The following is a 22,713-nucleotide window of genomic DNA, read 5'->3' on the forward strand; positions in this document are numbered from 1 at the left end:
TTAACTCCACCCACCCTCATTCCTTCTTTTTTTAATGGTTGTTACTTTTGTGTTGCTTAAGAAGTTTGGGCCTACTGTCAGGCCACAAAGATGTTTTGAGTTTATTCAAAGAGCTTGATTATCTTACTACTTCACTCTGGTACTAGGGCTTAAACTCAGGGCTAGAGCTTTCATTTGGCTTTTAAACATTTTTTTAATTGTTATTATTAAGATCATGTACAGAGGGATATCTCACGTGTGTGTGTGTGTGTGTGGCACATGCATGCGTACGCTGGTAGTGGAGCTTGAACTCAGGGTCTTGGCATGTCCACTAGCATTTTTGCTTAAGGCTGTGTAGGGAGCACAATAATGATACAGATAAGCTGAGATGCATAAAGGTGTTTATTTCTCCAGTGCTAGTTCCATAGTACCTTATTCCATTACCATCCAGTAGGCGGCGTACCTCACCCACCCAATGCAAGGCTACCCAGCCTCCTCCTACCTGCCTGTCAGTCAGGGCCACTCACTTGGTCCCACAGGTTGGCCTGCTACCACTTGATCCACAGCTTCACTTCTGGGTTTTTGCTTGTTAACAGGAGATAAAAGTTTTATGGACTTTTCTGCGTGGGCTAGCTTTGACCTTGAATCCTCAGATCTCAGGCTCCTGAGTAGTTTAGGATGAGAGGCAGGAGCCATTGGTGCCCAGCTCAGAATTGAATACTTTGGAGTAGTTTTAAGTTCACAGTAAAATTAAAAGAAACTGACAGATACTTCCTATGTCCCTACACAGGCCCAGTCTCCCCCACAACCAACATTCCCTACAGAGGGGTACACTGTGAGAATCAGTGACACACTCCTCCCACTGGCACCCATGTCTCCAGAGACTGCAGAGTGTGGCTTATTTGCCCTGTTGTGTCATATGTGCACTGTGGTCCTGGGTCCAGGCACAATGTCGTGTGCCAATCGCGTTATGTTTCATCAGGAGTAATGCCAATGTTATACAATCCTTTTCTCCAATATAGATTTGGCCTAATGTCTCTAGATTTTGTTCTATTTTAAATCTCTGCTAGGAGAGCCCAAGGTTTCTACTGATTATGACAAATGAGGGAGACTATTGGGCCTATGTTCCTTGGTGTCTGGCTTACTTCATTTAATAGGATTTTTTCTAAGTGTTTCCATTTCCTTACAAATGGGGTGATGTCGTTCTTTCTGACAGCAGTATAGGATTCCATTGTGTATAAATACCACATCTTTTTGAGCCACTCATCAACTGAGGGATATCTGGGTTGGTTCCATAGCTTTGGTACGGTAAATACTGCTGCAATGAATATCATTGTGCTATTGGATTTAGTATGCCCTTGTTTCTGGATGGTTGGGTAAAGCCAAGTAGTGGGATTGCTGGGTTATAGGGGAGCTCTATGTTTAGTCTTTTGAGGAACTACCATACTGCTTTCCACTCCCACCAACAGTGTAGTAGTGATCCCTCCTGGCCATATCCCCTCCAGCATCTGTTGTTATTAGTTTTCTTGATCCTGGCCATTCTAACTGGAGTGAGGTGGAATCTTAGAGATATTTTGATTTGCATTTCTTTTATGATCAGAGATGTCGAGCATTTCTTCATGTGTCTCTAGGCCATTTTTGTTTCTTCTTCAGAGAAGACTCTCTTTAAGTCTTTGGCCTATCTAACTGTTACAACTGAGGGAAACCATGGAGCTTATTTTTCTTTGGGTCTGGGTTTCTTCACTTAATATGATTTTTTTCCAAGTCTTTCCATTTCCTTACAAATGGGATGATGTCATTCCTTGCTCACACTTTATGAATGAATGAATGAAGGAAACACTTTCCCCTAATGACCTACAATACATAGTACCATGAAAGAGAGGTGCATCAGAACATCCCTGTCATTCAGCTTACCTTTTTTTAGAAACATTTCATAAAGATTTCCATGTAGTTGAGGGTTGATCCTTCTGCAATAATATTGCTGGCCTCTGCAGACCAAATCAAGGGTATTCTGGATGCTCTGCCACTGACTTGATACAGGTAGCCATGTTAACAAAAGGGTATCACTCCAACATGACTCAAATTTCCTGTACCTGCCCATCTTGAATTCCCTTTGATAGTTCAAGCCTATTTACTGAGACTGGAACCTGTGGAGTGTGAGATGGTATGGTATGTGAGTGGTGGTGGTTGGAAGACTAACGTGGGAGGAGCAGGAAATTGGAGACCTGGGGATGAGATTGTAGCATTTTCAGTTGCAAAGCTGTGCAGCCAGGATAGCTTTGTGAGCTCTGTGGGTGAACTCTATTATCTGGTTCTTCCTGGAAAATCCCTGTAGTTACAGAGATGGCAGAGCAGCTCTTCCACCATTATTAAAGAGGCCAGAATTAAATCTGTGTGTATGTGTGTGTGTTCCTCACATTCGTCACTGGTGAATGCTAATGGTCTTTCCAGTCTCAGGCCTTCAGAGAGGGGGTACAAATGTGTTTCTTGGTGACCCTTAGCAGTGTGGTAAACTAAGTGGTGGTGGGTCCTTTCTTGTCTCATGAGAATGTCCATCACTGGATGACTTGCAGTTGTTGGAAGCATCATTTTAATGATGATATATAAGGAATTATTACTGTTTTGGGGTGTGTGTATGTGGCAATCTTGGAGCTTACTCAGGGTCAGAACAGTTTTCCTTAGTTTTTTTTTTTTCACCCAAAGGCTAGTGTCCTAACAACTAAGGCAGTCCTCTTCTCCTGGTTTTTTTTCCATATATTTTTATTGTAATTAATAGAAGGGTTACATTATATTCTCCAGATAGAAGGTACATTACTTCACAAATATTGATACCCTTTCTCTTGTCATGGTTCTCCTGGGTTTTTAATTGGAGCTAAGATTCTCATGAACTTTTCTGTCCAGACTGACTTTGAATCCTGCTTCTCAGATCTCAGACTCCTGAGGAGGTAGAATTCCAGGCATGAGCCACCAGTGTGCCTGGATTAAGACTTGTTATTAACCACATTAGAAATGAGCTCCTCAGCCCTCTTCTCCAGGTGAGAATGAGTTATGGAACAGGAAGCTTTCAGAGGCTGCAGGGAATTATACCCTGGTTTGAGGTTGAGAGGTCACCAGAAAACAGGGCTATCAGAGGTAAAGGAAGGTGGATCACATTTCTCAGCAGATATACAAATTTAGTTACACCACATTCTTGACTTCAGTGTATTTCTATATACTGGACATTTAGAGTTTCAGTTAATAACATTGATTTGACATCTCTCATGGAACAGGAGAATGGGGTTGTAAAGGCTAATGAAGCTAGAGGACAACTGAGCAGTAGGCCACTTACTTCATCTAGATGATTCATTGCATTGCAGTAAGGTAAATAAGTACCTGTAAGTAAGTACTGAAGCTCCCGGGATTTCTGCACCTGGCTCTGCCTTCTGCTGGTTTGCAGCGCAGTGTCCTCTCACTGCCCTCACATTAAGGGTTAGACTACACTGGGTCCTTGCAATTCAATGCTTGGAGCATCTGAGATCCTGATCAGAGGCCACTGGTGACCAATACCTGTTCTGCAAGGGGTGAAGTGATTCCTGGCTTCATTTTACTGTTTCTGGGTCTCCAGTAAAGTGGAACGGCTGAGAAGCAGGCCACGGGACAGCTGACCTAAGGTGTTGCCAGCACCAAATGACAGCTTTCTAGACAGGATAGTGGTAATGCTGCATCTGGAAAGTTCTCAGCTGAATTTCAGCTGAACAGATGCCAAAGGCCAGCCAGTTTCTGGATGCCCTCTGGGGAAAGGGCAGCCAGTAAAATTATAAAGACGAGACAGGGCATGAATGAGCACAAACAAGAGTAAGCCATTTCCAGGAAGTCAGGGGGATGCCAAGAGAATAGAAAAAATGGTGTTGGGGGCAGAAGGCATGAAACAGAGTCTCATAGGCTTTCCTTATCCTTGACTGGCTTTGAACTGCAGTGCTCATATCACAGCTTCCTGCTTAGCAAGGATTCCATGTGTGAGCCACTGGTGCCTGCCTTACTTTGTATTGTCTATTAAACGCTCTAAGTGGCTTTTCTCATGTCTTCATTTTTCCCAGTTCATGCATGTTTGGCTCTGTTTATCCTATATCCTCTACTAAGGTGTCATTGATATGTTGGTCAAAGGGAGTAATAAAGACAGATGAGAGGATTTTTTTAAACCAAACTTTCAGGCACCCAAGGGTTCTCATATTTCCTTTGACATTTGATCAATTTATATTCATATTAGTTGGAGCTCAAATATTAGGTCACAGCTACACTTAAGAGTAGGTTTTCTATTTTCTCCATTTCTAAACATCCAGTTTATTACTATCCATAGACTCTGTTTTTCTCTAATAACAGAAGAGCTGCATAGCAGGGACAGGGACCCTTTAGAATGGACACGTATGTATTTTGACTAAGATACTCTTTCGTGGAGCAAGCATGGATCTTTAAAATTGTTTGCACAGCTATGTTGTAAAATGGTAGTAGACAGAGCTGTTTTCATTGGATATCAGATTTGACCTGATGTGTGTGTGTGTGTGTGTGTGTGTGTGTGTGTCCCTTGTGTGGAAATAAAATTTAAACATCCCTAATTCTTTTTTTTAAAGCATCATTAATTCTTCATTCTAGCATTAGAACTAGGTGGGCACATGGCTTCCCAGCCCGTGCCAATATTTCAGCCTCTCCTGAAGCTAGATGTGACCAGGTGACTACGTTTCCTCCAACAGAATGTCATCGAAACCTTCACAACCTCTGCGACAAATCCTTGGAAGGAAATTGCTTGCCTTCCCTTTCTTTTTTTTTTGCTTCCTTTTGGCTCCAGTTGGGATATCTGTTGGCCAGCTTGTCTCAGGGTAGATTAGGAGCATATTGCAGGGAATGAAAGGGCCACGAGAGGGGTGGCCTCCCTTTGGGTTCTTAATTACCCTTCCTATTGGTGATCACCCTCATCATCACGACCATCAGATCAGAGTTACAGGCAGCCAGATAGGAAGATGGCAAAGGCCTTATCTATCCTGCCTGTTCTCTCTTAAATCTTTTTCCAGAATTTGTCACTAAATATTCCCAGTTCATTGATCAGAGTTTAGCTATATCTAGTTATACAGTGACCCAGATAAAAGTAAGAATTGTTTTTAACTAAGGAAAAGAAAGAAGTGTTGAGTGGACTTCTACTTAGAAAACTCCTATCTAGGTCAACAGTAAAAAACAATGGCCTATAGAGCAGATCTACCCACAACCTTGTTTTATTATTATTGTTGCAAATACATTGTTATTGGAGCAAAGCCATAAGCACTCATTATACATGTCATCTCCAGCTAACTCCAGGCTAGCAGAGTTGAACAAGTATTCCAGAGAGCAAAGGGACCATGGGCCTAACCTGCTTACCATGTGCCTAGAGTGTCCTGGAATCACAAACCTCTCCATCTTAGCCTTGTGTGCTAAGATGATAGGCAGAAGTCTCCATAGTAAGCTATGTATTAAAGAAGAGGTCTCATAAACCTACATACTCAGAATAGCTGCAAGCTACCATTCTCCCAAAGTCCACCTCCCAAGTAGCTAGCAATACAGTCATTATAATGCCTCAATTCAGCTGATTTTAACTTAACTGAGTAACTAGTGCCTCACTCCACACATGACCCTTGCATGGAGAGTCACTGCTTTTGCACCGTCTTACAGGAATGCTCTAATTGAGTTATTTGTGAACCAACACGGTTGCCATCCCTCCATATGTCTTCATCATTTGTCATTTCCCTATGCACAGGTGGCTTCTTTCTGCAAATTACTGTCACTCTTTGCCTGTGGACATTTTTTTTACCTATAGTAGCATGCTCAGCCTACATAAGGGGCAATCTGGAAGTCCCTTAGGCATTAATGCTCCAGGACAGCCCTTAAACAATAATGAATATGAGCTATTACATAAAATATCCCAGCTTCCTTACTTCTCTAATGGGTCAACTCTGAGATATGTCCCAGAATAATTCTCTGTCTCTCTGTCTCTGTCTCTCTGTCTCTGTCTCTCTGTCTCTGTCTGTCTCTGTCTCTCTGTCTCCCTCTCCCTCTCCCTCTCCCTCTCCCTCTCCCTCTCCCTCTCCCTCTCTCTCTCTCTCTCTCTCTCTCTCTCTCTCTCTCTCTCTCTCTCTCTCTCTCTCTCTCTCTCTCTCATTTTCTTCATTTCCTTCCCCTTAGTGATACTTGGAAGGACCTACTTTTAGTCCAGTTCTTACATCTGAATCTATTTCTCCACGGATAAAACTGAAGCAGGGATAGGAGTTTGGTCTAGTGTTAGAGTGCTTGCCTAAGCATGCACGAAGAACAGGGTTCGATTCCTCAGTACCACATACATAGAAAGAAGGTGGAAGTGGTGCTGTGACTCAAGTGGTAGAGCTCTAGCCTTTAGAAAGCCCAAGGACAGTGCCCAGGCCTGCCCCCCCTGACAAGAGAAATGAAGGCAGTAGCTTGTCACATTTTGTATCAAGGAAAACTGATATGACTGATGATTTGCATCTGTTTCAGGGAAATTGGATAAGCCTTTGTTCAGAGTCCATCTGCCTGAGTTAAATACTGAGCAGGAGCTGGTGTTTTTCAGAACAAACCCCAAAGTAATAGATGGTAAATTGGTGAAGCAGTCTGATGTGTATTTAAATTTTGTTATAAATATCTTCCATCCTGTCAGATGGAAGACTGTCTCTGTAACATAGAGATAAAAGAAGAAAAGCACAAGAACCAGAGCAGAGAAGAACAAGAACTTTAATTAAATGTGAACATTCAAATCTAACTTATCTTTCTAAAATAGCCCTCCAGTCCCATTAGTATTTTACTTTCTGGCATGTACACAAATATTCATTGTAAATAAATCATATACAGAGCAAGGGCCCATGCTTCTTGAAATTCCAATCTTCAATGGTCTCCAATGTCTGTGGTACTGCTCTGTGAAATGGTGTTTGCATGACCTTGACGCGAATAATGGGCCAATGAGTCTGCATGTGTATGTAAGAATGAGTTCTGAGGCATTTTCCTCAACACCACAGCTCTGCAGTGTGTGGTTTCCATCACTTGGTGAGTCTCAATCAAGCCTCATGGCAGAGGCTTGGATTTTGGTGTAGCCTAACAAAGATTAGAAAGGCTGAGGGTCGCGAATTGTCCTTTGGTGAATCTTTGAAGAACAGAACTATGATTTTGGGAGTAGAAGAGCCAAGTGCACAAGTGGTGGTGACCTGTAGTAGAGTCCACAATGTCAGGTGATAGTGTGGTGGGTACAGTTGTCCTGTGATGGCACAGGGTGCCCTAGGCACTCAGGGAGTCCAAGGAGGGAAGGGGAGTTTGGCTAATGCAAGTAGCCTGCTACTTCAGTCTCTGTCCCTATCCCTGTCTCTGTCTCTGTCTCATCTACCTAAACTTTTGTCTAGCTTTTCAACTTATATCTTTTATGAGTAAGTCAACTTTTGGTTCACTTATCTAACTCAGTGTCTCGGTTCTCTCCCTGACCTGTTTGTTCAAGATAAGTGTTGTACCACTGGCGCCATATGATCTTTCCTGCTTTTACTGTGGTTGATAGGAAGAAAGAGAATCACAGACTTCTAACCCAGGCTGGCCTCCAACCTAGAGCCTCAGTTGAACCTCCTAATGAACTGGGTTTGTAGGCTGAGTCCTAGGCACCTGGTTTCTAACTCATTTGGAAGAAAAACACATAGGTAGAGAATATTGGGAAGTTGCCCATGAGTTCTCAATAGCTCTTTCAGGGCTTGTATTAGTCCATGATATAGGGTAAGTGGTGTTTGGAGGCATAGTTTTAATGGTGTGGGAACAATGCAAGGGTCTCAGGAACTCTGGGCACACGTTACAACTAAGTGACACTCAAGTGTCAGGTATTTTCTGAAGCCATGTGTTCACATTGGAGAATGACAAAGTCCGTTCTGGTGAGCAAGCCAGCAATTCTGTCCTTTGAGCTGTATTCTCTCCAGTCCTCACGGATGGTCTCTGCACCGGCTACTTCCTCCTCAGACAGGGCAAGAACAAGCATGTCCTTGAGGGCAATAGCTGTGCAGCAACCAGGGCCGGCTTGGGCCTGGGGTCTAAGGCTGCCCTTATGCTGCCATACCCTGATGGAGGGGTTGGTGGGTGGGTGGGTGAGGACACTCTCTGCTGCCACACTTCTTTTTTTTTGCTAGACCTAGGGTTCTGATGTCAGGGCCTGAGTACTGCCTTGGGGCTTTCTGAAGGGTAGAGTTCTAACAGCACCACTTCTGATTTTTTTTTTGCCTATGCATATATTTCCAAGGAATCGAACCCTGGTGTTCTTGCATTCTAGACGAGCTCTCTACCACCAATCCAAACTCCTGGGTCCCTGCCCAACTACTTATTTGCCTATCCTAGCTATTGGTTTAGGACTCACTTTGTTTCTGTGTGATGATTTGCACCAGCTCTAAGTCTTCTGGCTTGTATCCACGCACCTGGAATTTCTTCATAGCTTTCACGATGACGTCTCGGGTCTTCTCCTGGTTGGTCACCTGGGTTGGATGAGGAAACAGGCCCTGAGGAATGGGTCCCAGGGGTCCCTCCCTGAAGTCAGTATCCAGGGCTTCTGTGGAACCATCTTAGTGTTAAACATGAGAAATGCCATGGGGTGTCATGCGTGTGTTTTAACCCTTCCTTCCTGAAGAGGAGTCCATGCATTGAAGTTGGTTATTTAGTATTTTTAGTAGAGTTTACCAGCTGTTCTTGGATCTGCTTTCCAGTTTTGGGCCCCTGAGATTTAGTGGAATACACAATAAACTCCAGAAACCCCAGGCAAGGGAGGAGCCAGCCAAGTGCCCAGTGCCTGCTCCTAGCCAGGTCTGGGGTGTGTTGGAGGAGGCAGTGATGAATGACAGCACGTGGACCCTTTATCAACTCCCCTAACACTGAGAGTCCAGGAGAGAGGAAGTCGTTGCCTCCCCAGATGACTGCTCATGACACCCATTCTCCTTCCTGTTGGTGAGAGGACTAAACCAGATGCAGACACCAGACCCAGCATGAGGAAGGAGGGGCTCTGAATGTCATCTGCCCAGTTGAGTAGCTAGAAGAGCAGACATCTCTGTCGCCTGTGAGGAGTTTACATGTGAGCAGATCTTTTAGCTCCATCATCTGCAGCACCCTGCCTTAGACATTCCTCATCTTCCCAGAACATAGGATCCCTATGTCTCGCTGTCCTCCAACCCAGATGTGATTGTCAGAAGAGCCTGCTAAGTAATGTGCGAGGATTGTCTGTGAGACAGTAAACAGTCTCAACTGGCAATCGTGTTCATTCACTACTAATCTTGTGATCAAACACCAGCCTTTAGGTTGTTTGGTGGGGAAAGTGAAGTATCTAAACTATGCCCTCCAGAGGCTAGGATTTGCCCAATCTTTGTCCACATGCTTCCTCTCCGGACTCCTCACTGACCCTGCCTGAGGATCTATTCTTGCCTGGAGACTGGGCATAATTTTCCCTCCCTCTTTTTTAGGTCAGAAGAGCAGAATGAAATGCAGCCGCCCAACTCACCTCAATGCTTTTGCATAGATGTCTGTTTTCCACAGGCAGCACCACCCTGATAACACACGAGTCTCCCAGCCTGAGATGGGGAGGCACAGATGAGCTGTCACTAGTCTGCCCTGAGGTGCCACTGTGAGTGTTGGCTGAATTGGTGTCCATTGTGCTGGTGTCTGTGGGTGAGGATTGGCTGGCAGAGGCCAAGCTGGTCACCCCAGTGGACCGGGAGGAGGATCCCTGGACCTGTGGATGCAGCAACATCAGGAGAAGTCCAGGTTTCCAACCAGGTCTAGGGCTTTCCTCTCAGGCAGTGGAAAGCAGGACTATGGGCAAGACAGGAAGTCACCTTTTTCGGGTCTCCTGAGGATGTTTGTGAGATGCTCGTGATGAGCTCTGGGTAGGAGCTGGAGGAGGGAGCTGACTGCACATTGCTGTCTGACTGCACTGCAGTGGTGTTTGTGCTGCTCATCTCAGGGCCACTCTTGTCCTGGTCCATCCACTTCAACTGGGAGCTGCCACTGGTACTAATTGCAGCACTCTGGGTCTGGTGGCTTTAGAGAGGGGTCAGCTTACTGAAGGAACTTCTCTCAGGACACACACAAGACCCTAGACCTCAAACACTGGGGACCTGAATCTCCACTCCATGATCTGGGTCAGTTAACATTTTCCCATTCCCTTATGTGATGGATGAATCACAGAGCCAGAACTCAGTGTAAGCAGAGGGGCAGACACCCCAGAGAACTGAGTGCCACACCTGGCTTCTCAATGGAAATGTCTCATCCACAGCCTATCTCATTCCCACACCCATCCCATCATCTTCCCTGGCTCTTGCCCATCAGTGGCCAGGTCCTTACTTCTTCCAGGCCTTCCAGATGCTGAAGCGCTTCTTGGTCGGAGGGCTTGCAGTGTCATTCTGTCCCGAGGGCTCCAGTGTACATGACAGGTCATAGCTAGGCAAGGGGTGTGAGATGAGCAGACCAAATTGAAGCTTGGGTCCTCACAGATTCAATTCTGAGCCTGCCACCCACCTGGTCACTGGCTCTAGGGAGTTTAAGTCCTCAAGTCCAGACATGTGACACTCAGGATGGCACATCATCCCAGTTACAGGCGACTCTCCCTGTCCTAGTGCCTCCCAGCTCACCTGGCCTCCTCGCTGAGCTGCTTCAGGTCTCTGAACCAGCCTAGAAACTTCTCCTCTGGGGTGATGTGTTCATAGCTGCAGCTTGCCTGTAGCTGCTTCAGTTGCTCCATGATTGCATATTCCTGGCCAGGGAGAGCATGAGTGAGTGGAGGGCTGTGCTGTGATGCCCAGGGGAAGAGCATTCACCAGGCTTTGCTCTGGGAACCCTCAGTGCATCAGCGTGCTGTGGCTCTCATAACTGTGTCCACACTCATTCACCGGAAGCTCTCCTCTCCCACTTCACATCCCCACCCTGTCGTCGGGAAAGATCTGCACTCTGAACCAAATTTCCCTACCGGTCATGGTGACTGAAGCTGACTCTGCAGCTGGTCCCCATCCAGCCAGGAGGGCACCTGAAACTCACCTTTCTCAATTTCTCAAAATGGATGACTCCCTCCTAGAAGGCAGAGAACAATGTGAGGAGAACCCCACCCTTCCTCCATTCAGTCCACCCTGTCAGGGGCTGGTCCTCTTCCATGGGACAGAGGGCATCTGCATGTGCCTGTGAACAAAGTCCCAGATGGGACCTGGACACATCTTCAAAGAGGTTCTGGGGTCATCTTGTCCAAACCTTTTGAGGATATGGGTTGACTGAGGGCCCAGCTGAGCTGGACTGACTGGTGCTTGCTTGGCCTGTCCTTTGTTTTCCACTGATCCCAACTGCCCACTGTGCCCAGAGGGACTTGAGTCCCAGTTGTGCTATGTGCCCTAGCTCCCTATCCCAGCAGCTCTGGATGTCCCTTCTTAAGATGGATGCAGTGTTATCTTAAGAAACTCTTCACTGTGCCAGAGTTCAGCACACAGCAGGAGACTTTCTGTCCCAACCCCAGCAGCTCAGTGATGCCCAGACTACTCACATCCAGGAAGTCCCTAAAGGCCTTGTCGATCATTCGGAAGTCTCCCAGGAAAGTTTTCAGGTAGGGCACCGTGCCCATGATGTGAACCTGTGGAATTGGATGGGTTGATGTGCCATGGCCTAGGACCCCATTGCAGGCCTCCCCAGACAGCCTCCATCCTCACAGGGCCTTTCTTATTATAGTCACCTGTTCTGACCAATCTGTTAGAGCCCCTTCTCTGCACTTGGGATAATAAACAGTATAAGGGTGGCATTGACACCTCCCCAAGTTAAGGAGCCTCTGAAGGCCACCTGCCACACAGGCTTTGCCATGCTGGGCCTTCTACTCCTCCTTTGTCTCTGGCAGCCACTCAGGACAAGGGATTATCAGAATCAAATCCCATGTCTATGGAGTTATTTCAGGGAGGGGAAGAGGAGGTAAGATGAGCAAGCAGACCTCTCTTCTCTTCTCTTACAGGCACTCTTGGTGTGTTCAGGACACAGTCACTCACCATGTCCTCTGCCTGCCTCTGGCCTCTCTTGGCCTTCTTCTCCTTGGTGGCAAAGTCATCAGGCTCCTGTCACAGTGGAGAGCAGCACTCCTGAGATATATGTCCTCTCAACCTTTGTCCCTGACCTGAGCATGGATGGTGCCAAAGCTAGTGCCACCTGCTGCTTTGTTCTGGTTAAGTCTCTGCCTCACCAGATCTGAGGGATGCCATGCTCTGAACTGGCCTCTCTCTGCCTGCTTCCTCATCTGCAAACTCTGCAAATAAATGACATTCCTCTGAGCGCTATGGGATCCAGTGGTTTCTCCCACTGTTGGTGCTGCCCTGAGTCTCTGTGCCAATGCCTTCTCTGGACTCCTGGAAATTTCTTTCTCCTCATTGTCTCATCAATCATCCAAATTCCTCAATCTTCATAGGTGACAGGAGGGGACCCAGGAATAAGAAGGGATGGTGGCTGTCCACTTCACTGTAGGCAATCATAGAAGAGACACACTAACTCTGTGAGCAGGGTCCAGTCAGTGAGTGCTCCCATAATTGTCATGGGCCGGAGGGTAGAATAGTCAAGGAGGGAGAGGATTATGGACTTTCTGCTAACTTCCTTACAAAAAGTTCTGGATTTCCTCACCTAGGGGAGGGGCTCTGAATCTTGAGAAAGCTTCTGTCCCACAAAGCTCTTCCCTATGTGTCTGTGTCCTGGCAGAAGTCTTTCTCTATGCATCTGGGTGGAGAGTTCCCCAGATATACTGTAGTGGATAAGCGCGTCAAGGCATTGAGGAGTGCAGTCTGTAGCCCTTCCCACTGAGGCTTCTGGAATCATGTGTGAAGGAGCTCAGTATGTTAGAATGTAGAGGTAGATGCATCTTTTCCTTTCTTGATTTGTGTGGGTGTCTCTATCGGAGCGACTAGTTCACTTGGGGGGTTTCATGGTTCAGTCTCAAGGTTTGAGCTCGCAGTCATGTCCAGCTGAGATTTCAGGGCTGAGTGAGCAGTGCCTGGCCTCCCTTGTCAAGAAAACCCCCAGCCACCTTCAGTTCCCCTGTCTAGTCCTTCTCTGTGTTTGTATGGCGGTGAGCAGCATCTGCTCTAGGGAGAACAGAGATACCCAGTTCCTTCAGGTAGACATCCTGGCTCTGAATGTTAAGATCCAAACCAAGTGTGTGCTATGTCTGTTTGGCTCTAAGGACAGCTCTGAAATATCCCATGGCAGAGCAACTCACTCCTGAGCAGTGCAGCTGACTTACATACCAGGTACTCAAGAGCCTGAGATCGGAGGATCCCAATTCAATCCACAGTCACTGAGTCTGTGAATTACAATCAACTCCAAACATGGAGTGGGCTTGGGACTGAAAATGAAGGGCACTGAATATTAAAAACTGTGGACAACAGCCATGCCCTCAGTTCAAGATCCAGAATGGAGAGAAAAAAAAAACGGGAAAGCATTTCTTTTTGGAACTGGATCCCACTTTTGCCTTCTTAGCCCTGTTCTTTCTGACCCCTTTCTCTCTACCTGAAAGAGTAGCACTTTGGTCCGGAAGTAAGAGCATGAAGGAGAAACGATCTCTGACAGTTTCTGGTATATCCGCATGCTATCTCTGTAGGGGGGACAGAGAGAAGTGACAAATGGGAAAGTGAGAGAGAAGGGAGACAGGCTTGGTTTTGTTTTAGAGCCAGGCCTGCAAGTTGCCTGAAGAGGAGGTTTTCAAATGATTGCATGAAGCTCCCAAGGACCCAGAAGCTGGAAGCAATTTCTTCTTCATGTCCCAATGGAGTCAAGCCCAGTTGTATTAGACAACTGTGCTTGGATTTCAATTGGACAGAAATGTAGAATTACCACAGAAACCCTGGACAGCTCCTCTGGGTCTCTGTCCAGCTTCCGTGAGACATTGAACTGAACATTTGCCGGTGCATGAACAGGCATAATGCAGGCACTGTCCCTGTTTTCCTGGCTAGCAGCCCAGGTCATACAGGCTTGGCTCTGGGGCTGGTGGTGAAGCTGGCTAGTCTCTGTGTGTGCACAGCTTCTGTGGAGAGAGGGACCCACCTGGAGACCACTTGCCATGTGCTGTCCAGGCGCTGGATGGCGCTGCTGTGCAGAGCAGAGAGGATGGCATGGAGGGAGGAGAAGTTCCTGAGGACTCTGCATTCCTGCATGGGAAGGGTGTGTGAGCCTTGCATGCTATTGCTGCCACCTGATGCCTTGCTAGCTGGGCTAAGCCAGGGTTAGTACAAGGATACTGGGGAGCTGCTTACGAGGTTTCAGAGGGGAGAGAGGGCTGACCAGGCCTGGGTGAAGTTGCCCCTGAGTCGTGAGTGTGAGGAAGGAGTGAGCACCATTGCGTGTGTGGTATGTGGGAGTCCAGACAAGATGGCCTTTGGCAGGATGCCCTGAAGTCCACCCAGGGCTCTGAGCACATTGGAACACCTCAGAACATAAGACTCTGAAAGGAGAGTCTCTAGGCAGCAGTTGTGTCTTACCATGGCCACCGAGATCCAGTGCTCTAGCACCCTTGCCCTGGAGCAGGGCTGCATGCTGTGGTCCCCTAAGCAGGTGGTGAGCACGCAGGAGAACACCTGGTCAAACTGTGTGAAGGTGGCCCGGATGGTGGGGGCCAAGTTCTCCATGTTGTGTCTGTCCTTCTGGGAAATGACAGAATGCAGGCAGTGGTGGGGCACCACCTTCAGGAACAGCTCCTGCCAAAGGAAGGAGTGCCTCATTGCCTGGCCCCCAGCACAGTGCCCAGCCCCAGATTGAGTCCCATAGTTGGGCTGAGAACTCTGGCTGTGTAGGGATCTCTTAGGCTTAGGCATGGGTTTGTAGAGATGTCATGCCGCTTCGCAACCCTGGAGGGCACCTGAGTGTCCCTACCTCATGTCAGCGTCGGCTGTGCAATGTGACTCTTCCTCCTTGGCCTAGGCCTGAATTTCTGCCCTCCCCAAGTCACCCTGCGCCTGTCCTTTGGTTGATATCCACAGATGCTGTTTCTGTAGCTCTTTCTGTTTTCTGCACTAGGCTCTGGCACACACACCAGAATCCTCATAATTGCTTGGGCTCATGTGGTCCCTGCCAAATGCGGAGGAGCTGCGATTCTGGCTGCACCTCTCCACGCATAGCTCCTGGGACACAGAGGTGTCATGTACACTTTAGAGTCTGCACTTAAGAGAGTGATGCTAGGAAGCGTGAGCCAAGGTGAAGCTCAGGCTGGATGAAAGCTTGGGCTCTAGGGGAAGGAGAAGGATGAGAAGGCAGCCATGCAGAGAAGGAAGCCCGGTCCACCCTGTGCTGCCCAGGGCCTCACCGAGTCCATCCTGGTGAGCTGCTCAGCCACCAACAGGGGAGGGAAATCTAAGACCTCATTCTTCTCCTTGTTCAGTCCCTCCCCTGTGCTCTCTGAAGAAGGACAGGAAGATCCTGTGAGGAAAGCATGCCGGGTCCTATTTCGATTCTCCATAAATTAAGGGATCCCACCCAAGCTGTGGACCAGGGGCCAGATTGTTGGTTCCCAGGATATGGATTCCAGGCTCCCTTGGGAATCTGCCATGAGGCCAAGTTTCAAACTGGCTCCCAGTCAGCTGAGCAAAGGAGGCTGGTACTGCAGGTGACATAGCCTCAGAGTCCCGGGAAGACATGGCTGCCACCCACACCTGATGCTTTTGCTCCCATCTCGTTGTACAGTAGAGTCAAGGCTGACTTTGGGTTTTGGTCTAATCCTGGTAATGTTCCTACAATTCGGCTGCACGTCAGAGCTTGGAGCTCAATGCTGCCCTCTTCTTCTACTTAGACAAACACTGGGCTAATGCTAGAGCTGCAGAAGACAAGGCCCTCTCCATGGAGGATTTGTCCTGAGTCTTTGAAAAGAGAATAAAGACCCTCTTCCCTTTGACTTCCCAACCTGGATCCCTCTACACATCCTCATTTTCAACTTCTCTGCACAGTCTCTGTATTCCAGCGTCTTTCTTCTTCCTGGCACAAGGCCTATATTAGAGCCTTCTCCACCCTCTGATGGCCCACATTCATCCCGCCTCTTTCTTCTGCCTTCCCACCCAGTTTCCACACCATCAGACTGTGTCTGGCTGGGCTCTTGAGCCTCCATCTGAGCCAGGAGCAGTTGTGCACGGCTCTCCACGTGTGATCCAGTCATGTGCCTCTTCAGATGAGCCAGCAACTGCTTGAGGCAGGCAAAATGTGGAGGCTGGCAGAAGTCCTCCCCGTACTTGTCCAGCCACATGTCCAGGATAGAAGAGATGGCACTAGGGGAAGATGGTGGGCAGCAGAGTCAGAAACCTGGCCAGCGGCTACCCCAGACACTCTCAGCACTCATTTGAAACATGGACTTCAGTATCTCCCCAAGCCAAGCTTCTTTGGTGGTGGAGGTAGTGACACTCCTCAGAAACCAAGGAGGGATTGAAGGGAATTCCAGGGAGCTAGCACCCAATCATGGGATGAGCAACTCTGCCCTCTCCAGGGAGCTCCCCATACTCTTACAGCTCTCCAATCCCTCCCCACTGCATGGAGTCTCTATGGGGTCTGTTGTATGCCTGGTATGAACTGGCTGCTGGTGCACATCTACTGGTGACTCTCCTGCCTCCATTCCAAGAGCCACACGTGGGCTATCTCCCCACCTCACTGTTTTCTTGGTGACCCAGCCAGGCCTTCTACTCTGCCAGCCTTCCTAGGGTCAGTAGAAGTCCTAAAACATGACATCAATGCTCTAATGCTGTTTGCGAGGCCATGGTGAGGACAGGCAAGGCTGGGCATCAGGGGCTGTGGAGAGGATGGGTTGGCACAGGGCTCAGCTCTGAGTTGAAGCCTCCATCAGTGATCCCAACAGCACTGCCGGTCATGGGTCAGCCTCCTCCTGCATACATATGCCACACTTCAACCCTGTGGTGAGGACGTCAAGATCTCTGGGATCCTGAGCTTGCCTCAAGCGCTACACTCAAACCTGGCTCCACTGTGCACACAGATGCCCTCGTTTGTGACCAAAGTCCACTCACTTTCTGAGTTTGTCCTGTGGCATGCCATCCTGGCTGGAGAAAGGCAGGATTTCATCCTGTGTAGAGGAGTCCTTGAAGGCCTCACCTCTACTGAACCTGTGGAGGAATTGCACAGTTACTGGCTGTCTCTTCCTGTGTTTTATCCGGCTTGCAACAGTGCGGCTTATTTGTGCTTTCTCCCTACAAACAGGTACAGACTCGTAGGGGCTTCAACCTATGTGCAAAGGATAGGGACTAGCCTTTTCTCCCTTGAGAATCCTGTGGGCCGAGGGTCTCTCACTCTTCCTTCAGCTTTCCCTGCTCTGTCTACATGTAGTTGAGGAACCATTCTCCAAACAGGGAAAGTCTGCTTTGTCTGAGGGCTCAGAGCTTGGAGGCAGAAAGTTGTGTCCTGAGGAAGAAGGTCACAGGTCTGAGCCTACACTACTAGGGAGCACTCAAGGCCTTTCCCATGGCTCTGGCATAACATAAGATGTTTTTCTGCCCACCCCCACTCCACAGGATCAGAGTAGCCCTGAGAGTTGTGCAGGTCATTCCCAGGGTCCTGTGGAGAAAAAGAGTCCACTGCCCTTGCACTTGGTACTCACGTTTGGAAGAGCAGGTCCAGGACGTTTTGGGTGGTGGTGAATTTTCGGTAAGTGGAGAGGAAGGTGGGGATGAAGAAGTGTTCCCCGGTCAGCTGGGCAGGCCCCAAGTGTTCCACCAGCTGCTCCAGGGTGCCTGCCCTGCAGCCCTCGTCCTGGCTTGGAGCTTCATCCTGGAGTGGGACCAGGGGAATAGTTTAAGCTGAAACTAGGGAACCAAAGGGGACTCTGACATACAGTCCAGGGAATTACATTAAAATAAGTTCCTATTCTCTCTATGCATGTCTTGCTGTCTCTGTCTCTGTATCTCTCTCCCTGTCTCTCTCAGTCTCTGTCTTACTCTCTTGTCACTCTCTGTCAGTCCTTCTGTCTCCATGTCTTTCTGTCTGTCTGTATGCCTCTCTCTGTGTCTGTGTCTGTCTGTCTGCCTCCCTCCCTGTCTCTCTCTCTCTCTAACTCTCTCTCTCTCTCTCTCTCTCTCCCTCTCTCTCTCTCTCTCTCTCTCTCTCTCTCTCTCTCTCTCTCTCTCTCTCTCTCTCACACACACACACACACACACACACACACACACACACACACACACACAAATACACAGAGGGAAAAGTGAGCTGGTAATGACTGGAGACCTAGATGTGGTGAGATTTTCAGCCACTTGGCCTGGGCCTCCATGTCACCTGTGGGGTCCAATGACCCAGAAGTTTTCACTGCCAGGACTGGCCTTGTTTGGACACACGTGTGACCGGTACCCTCTGGGCTCTTCCATGAGGCCTGAGCCTCTCCCATTTGAGGAAAAACTGGCAAACATCTCCTGAACGTCTGCTAGCCACACAAGTGAGTTGTGGGGGGTTTGTGTTGACTGTGGCTGCTGGGACACCAAGGTTCTAAGTTCCATTGTGAAGGCAATGAGGTCATTTGTGGAGGTCCCTTCAATTGACCCCTTCCTTCTGACACACCCTCTCCAAAGGTCCCCTTCTCTATCCTTGTGCTGGCTCTGAGCAGCACACAGCTGTCCAGTGTTACCCCAGCACCTCAATTTTATGGTCCCGGGGTAGATCTGTGTGGAGTAGACACCACCATGGAGGAGACACAATTGGGTTCTCAGCCTCACGGGACCCAACCTTAAACCCCTTTTCTCTCAAGTCCCACTCTGCTCCTCACTTGTCTTCTAAGACAGGAAGGGGAAACCTTAAGATGAAGATTCCTGAGAGATGCTATGGACTCCCCAGTGGTCAGGTTTCAGGGTCAAGTCTGGCCATGCTGCAAGTAGAAAATCACTGAAGCTCAGGCCAAGGTGCTCTGTCCCTTATACACAGTTGTTGTCTACACAGGGCACAGCCCATTCCTTACTGGGACCCGAGGATTGACACCTGGGTAGAGCTTGGCTGAGTGTGGTCTCAAGGGAAGTGTGACTTCCTCATTTTGTGGCTGTCAGCAGTGTGTTTGTTAAACACTGTATTTCAGTATGGACCTGTGTGGCCATTTCCTGGTCTGGGAAGTGTGTTCTGTCATGTCTCTCCAGCCACAAGAACCTCTTTTCTAACCTGCTCCTGGACCCACGTGTGCTTCTGCTGTCTTTCTGGCGTCTTCATCGCTCCCCCCACATTCTCCCACTTATTCCTAGAGAGTTTGGCAGGGGCCAGAGAGACTGAATGCACATCTGTCCTCAGGAGTGAGGTGGAGGACTGGGCCCCTCCTTCCTGCAGGCGGCCAACTTGCAGAAGACCCCAAGCAGCCCGCAGGCTCTCCCAGCTGCGGTCACATAGCTTGGATCCCATGAGCACCTGGGCATTGTCAAGGTCTCCAACCCTGACCATCCTGTCTTTAGGAATTTGTACTCAGGACCTGGACCTTGTTCTAGAGCTCTTTTTGCTCAAAGCTAGAGTGCTACAGCTTCAAGCCCCATGTCTGCTTGTGGAGTTTTCAGTGGCTATGTGTGAGGAACATTTCATGGGGACTTTTCTGCACAGGCACCGTGATCCTCTGATCTCAGCCTCCCACCAGCACCAACCAGCTCTCACTGTGGTTTTCATCACTATGTAAAGAAGTTACATTATTTTCACAGATGCGTAGAATGGTTACAGTTACATAGGACATGGATTGAGTTCTTTTCCTTTTGTCCAGTGTCATTCTTTCCGCAAACTATCAGTTTCCTGCTTCTGTTTCTCCATGTGACTTGACTAGATGTCTTTCAGTACAATGTCTATTGAACATCACTGATGAACATTTTCACACTTTTGTCCTGAGTTCAACGTTCCTACCAAGATAGACACCAAAACAAGTGTACAGAAAGAAATAAGAAAAGAGAATTAGCAAAACCCCACAAGAAAAATATGTTTTTCTATACAGTGTCGTTCATAGAAATATGTTTCTGAGTATGTATATATATACCTGTTGTTTAACACATGTATACATCAGTATATAGCTATCTATTTATATATATATAGCAAACACATTAGTATATGGGGTAATTGTTTGTCATATGTTTCAGCCTGGTCTTCACAGATGATTTAGTTGGGTTATCCTTTACTTTACTGAGAGTGGATTGTTAACATCTGTTATTGAACGGAGCCATCATCTTTGGTTAGCCTCAAGACACTGTTTTAAAGTGTACATAGTTGATTCATTGGTTTGTGCATCAATGTTTATTTACCTCTTCATGGGTGTTTTCCCCTTAGACCATTCCCTTCATTAATATGCAGTGTCCTTCATTATCTCTTTCCACTGGTTTGAATCAGAAGTCTATTTTATGGTGTAACCTCATACAAACACTACATTCAGCCAGATATGAAGAATGATGTGCACGTTTGGTATTTTTTAGGCTCTTTGTATGATCTAGCAGTGGATCATTTTTGGAGAATGTTCTGTGTGCAGGTTCTTGAATGTGAGTTTCATGGTCATCTGGTGACATACTCCTTTGAGGCCTATTAGCCCCATTGGCATTATTTGAATTCAGAAATATGTTTGTCCATTTTCTGCAGTGAAATCACTTTTCTAGCAATTATTGGACTGCATAGAAGTCAGCATTAAAGGACATCATAACACATGGAACATCTGTACAAGAATGAAGCTTCTTTAACAGTGGAAGACCTACACACTGAGGAGAGTCATTAGATCTAGTGATGCTGGAACTCTCGAGTACATAGAGCAGCTGCTTTCTATCTCCACTATGTTATAGCATACCCTTGAGTTTCTTGAGAACACACACACACACACACACACACACACACACACACACACACTTATCTATAATTATATATTTGTGCATCTCTTTCTTCTATGGATATGAGCAAGTAATTGTCAGAAGCCTTGACTGAATTGCCAAATGTAATTTTCCTTTTGTTTTACCAGTATGGATATCTTTAAATCTATGCTTGAGAGCTGTCCTTAAACTTCATTTTTTTGTATGACTAGTGCAGTAGCATTTGAGCCACAGGGTCACTGCCTACTTTTTTGGAGTAGTTATTTGGGGGTTGGTGTTTCCTAGAGATTCTAGCCAAGGCTCTACCTCTTGTTTCTCAGCACCTCTTCCAGGTTTTCCTGTTTCTGTTGTACTGAGTAGTTGAATCTAGGGATTTGTGCATGCCTGGCAAGCATTCTACCCCTAGGCCACATTCCCGGCCCAGTGCATTTAAATGGAATACCATGTGATGTAAGTCCAGTGTATGTTCTCTGCAATTCCAGTGACATTTTCGGAGAGGCTGCAGTCCTGCTTGGGTGGGTGACCACGGGTCTCTTGAACCTCATGCCTATGGGATGACCACCATTCATAAGGAGGATTGGATCAAGGTACTCTTATCCCATTGAGTATCCTCCATACTCAACAATGCACTAACGAGGAGTCCACTTATTGGAAAATGAACTGTGATTAAGTTTTACAGGCTCATGGCTTGTCTATCTTACAAATAAGGTCTTGAGTGAAATGCATAACTGAAAAACCAACAAGCAAACAAACAATCCAAAAATCAACCATCCTGTTCTGCTTTGATTCATTTCTTTTCTAAGATGAAAGAAAGAGGCTCAGTGACAGCGGCTTATGCCTGCACTCTAGCTGCTCTGGAGTCTGAGATGTGGAGGAAGTTCAAAGGCAGCCTATGGAGGAAATTCTGTGAGAGTTAAAGGTCCAAGTATCCACCAAGTGCCATAGGAACGTGTGTCTCATGCGGTATAGTACTAACCTGAGAAAGGAAAGCTGAGGGGACTCTAGCAAAAAGAACTTAGCCCCTGGCAATGTCTGTGTTCCCTTAGGATGACTTTCACCTGGCCTTCCCTTTTGAGACCAAGCATATTCCTTATGTTTCATCCTGAGTAGTGTGTCATCACATGTTTACACAAGTGTGGATTAGCCAGGGAGTCAACGAATATGAGTACACATCTCTAATTTTTGTTTGTCATTCATTTAGCACGCATGCACATGACTATTGGCAAAGCATACTTAACAGCTCTACGCTAAAAAAAAGGCACATGGAATACGCAAACATAGGGTCAGGTGAATTACTTAAAAATTATTAACCACATAAACACCTAAGCACACACACATGCACACACAGACACACACACTAACACAGGGAGAGGAGAGCCGTTAATGACCGGGGGATTTAGATATGTCCAGCTCCCCAGACTCTCACTGCCCTGAACCTCCCCATGTCACCTGTGTCTGCACTTGAGAGTGATGCTAGGAAGTGTGAGCCAAGGTGAAGCTCAGGCTGGATGAAAGCTTGGGCTCTAGGGGAAGGAGAAGGATGAGAAGGCAGCCATGCAGAGAAGGAAGCCCGGTCCACCCTGTGCTGCCCAGGGCCTCACCAAGTCCATCCTGGTGAGCTGCTCAGCCACCAACAGGGGAGGGAAATCTAAGACCTCATTCTTCTCCTTGTTCAGTCCCTCCCCTGTGCTCTCTGAAGAAGGACAGGAAGATCCTGTGAGGAAAGCATGCCGGGTCCTATTTCGATTCTCCATAAATTAAGGGATCCCACCCAAGCTGTGGACCAGGGGCCAGATTGTTGGTTCCCAGGATATGGATTCCAGGCTCCCTTGAGAATCTGCCATGAGGCCAAGTTTCAAACTGGCTCCCAGTCAGCAGAGCAAAGGAGGCTGGTACTGCAGGTGACATAGCCTCAGAGTCCCGG

At 47.5% G+C, this 22,713-nt stretch overlaps 2 protein-coding genes and 1 long non-coding RNA gene across 3 annotated transcripts; all 3 read right to left on the reverse strand.

Moving 5' to 3' along the window:
* Positions 1–7,840: 7,840 nt before the first annotated feature.
* Positions 7,841–10,392, reverse strand: LOC150039029 (ral guanine nucleotide dissociation stimulator-like). The gene is made up of 4 exons (XM_090328065.1): positions 10,342–10,392; positions 9,500–9,730; positions 8,372–8,486; positions 7,841–8,016 (listed from the first exon to the last, which is right to left on the reverse strand). Exons 2-4 carry the CDS (start codon positions 9,647–9,649, stop codon positions 7,841–7,843), a joined length of 441 nt encoding a protein of 146 aa, XP_090184191.1. The 5' UTR covers positions 9,650–9,730; positions 10,342–10,392.
* A 249-nt stretch (positions 10,393–10,641) lies between these two features.
* LOC150039030 (uncharacterized) lies at positions 10,642–11,563 on the reverse strand. The gene is made up of 3 exons (XR_016534561.1): positions 11,525–11,563; positions 11,032–11,064; positions 10,642–10,750 (listed from the first exon to the last, which is right to left on the reverse strand). It is a non-coding gene; the product is annotated as an uncharacterized LOC150039030 (long non-coding RNA).
* Positions 11,564–12,121: 558 nt separating this feature from the next.
* LOC150039031 (ral guanine nucleotide dissociation stimulator-like) lies at positions 12,122–19,404 on the reverse strand. Its single transcript, XM_090328066.1, has 9 exons — positions 19,132–19,404; positions 17,594–17,784; positions 17,007–17,102; positions 16,073–16,259; positions 15,308–15,409; positions 14,487–14,702; positions 14,053–14,156; positions 13,519–13,603; positions 12,122–12,268 (listed from the first exon to the last, which is right to left on the reverse strand). Exons 1-9 carry the CDS (start codon positions 19,402–19,404, stop codon positions 12,122–12,124), a joined length of 1,401 nt encoding a protein of 466 aa, XP_090184192.1.
* Between the last annotated feature and the right edge of the window lie 3,309 nt (positions 19,405–22,713).

The sequence above is a fragment of the Megascapheus bottae genome, unplaced genomic scaffold (genome assembly GCF_031878675.1).
Source record: "Megascapheus bottae isolate mThoBot1 unplaced genomic scaffold, mThoBot2.hap1 HAP1_SCAFFOLD_132, whole genome shotgun sequence".
NCBI lineage: Eukaryota > Metazoa > Chordata > Mammalia > Rodentia > Geomyidae > Megascapheus > Megascapheus bottae.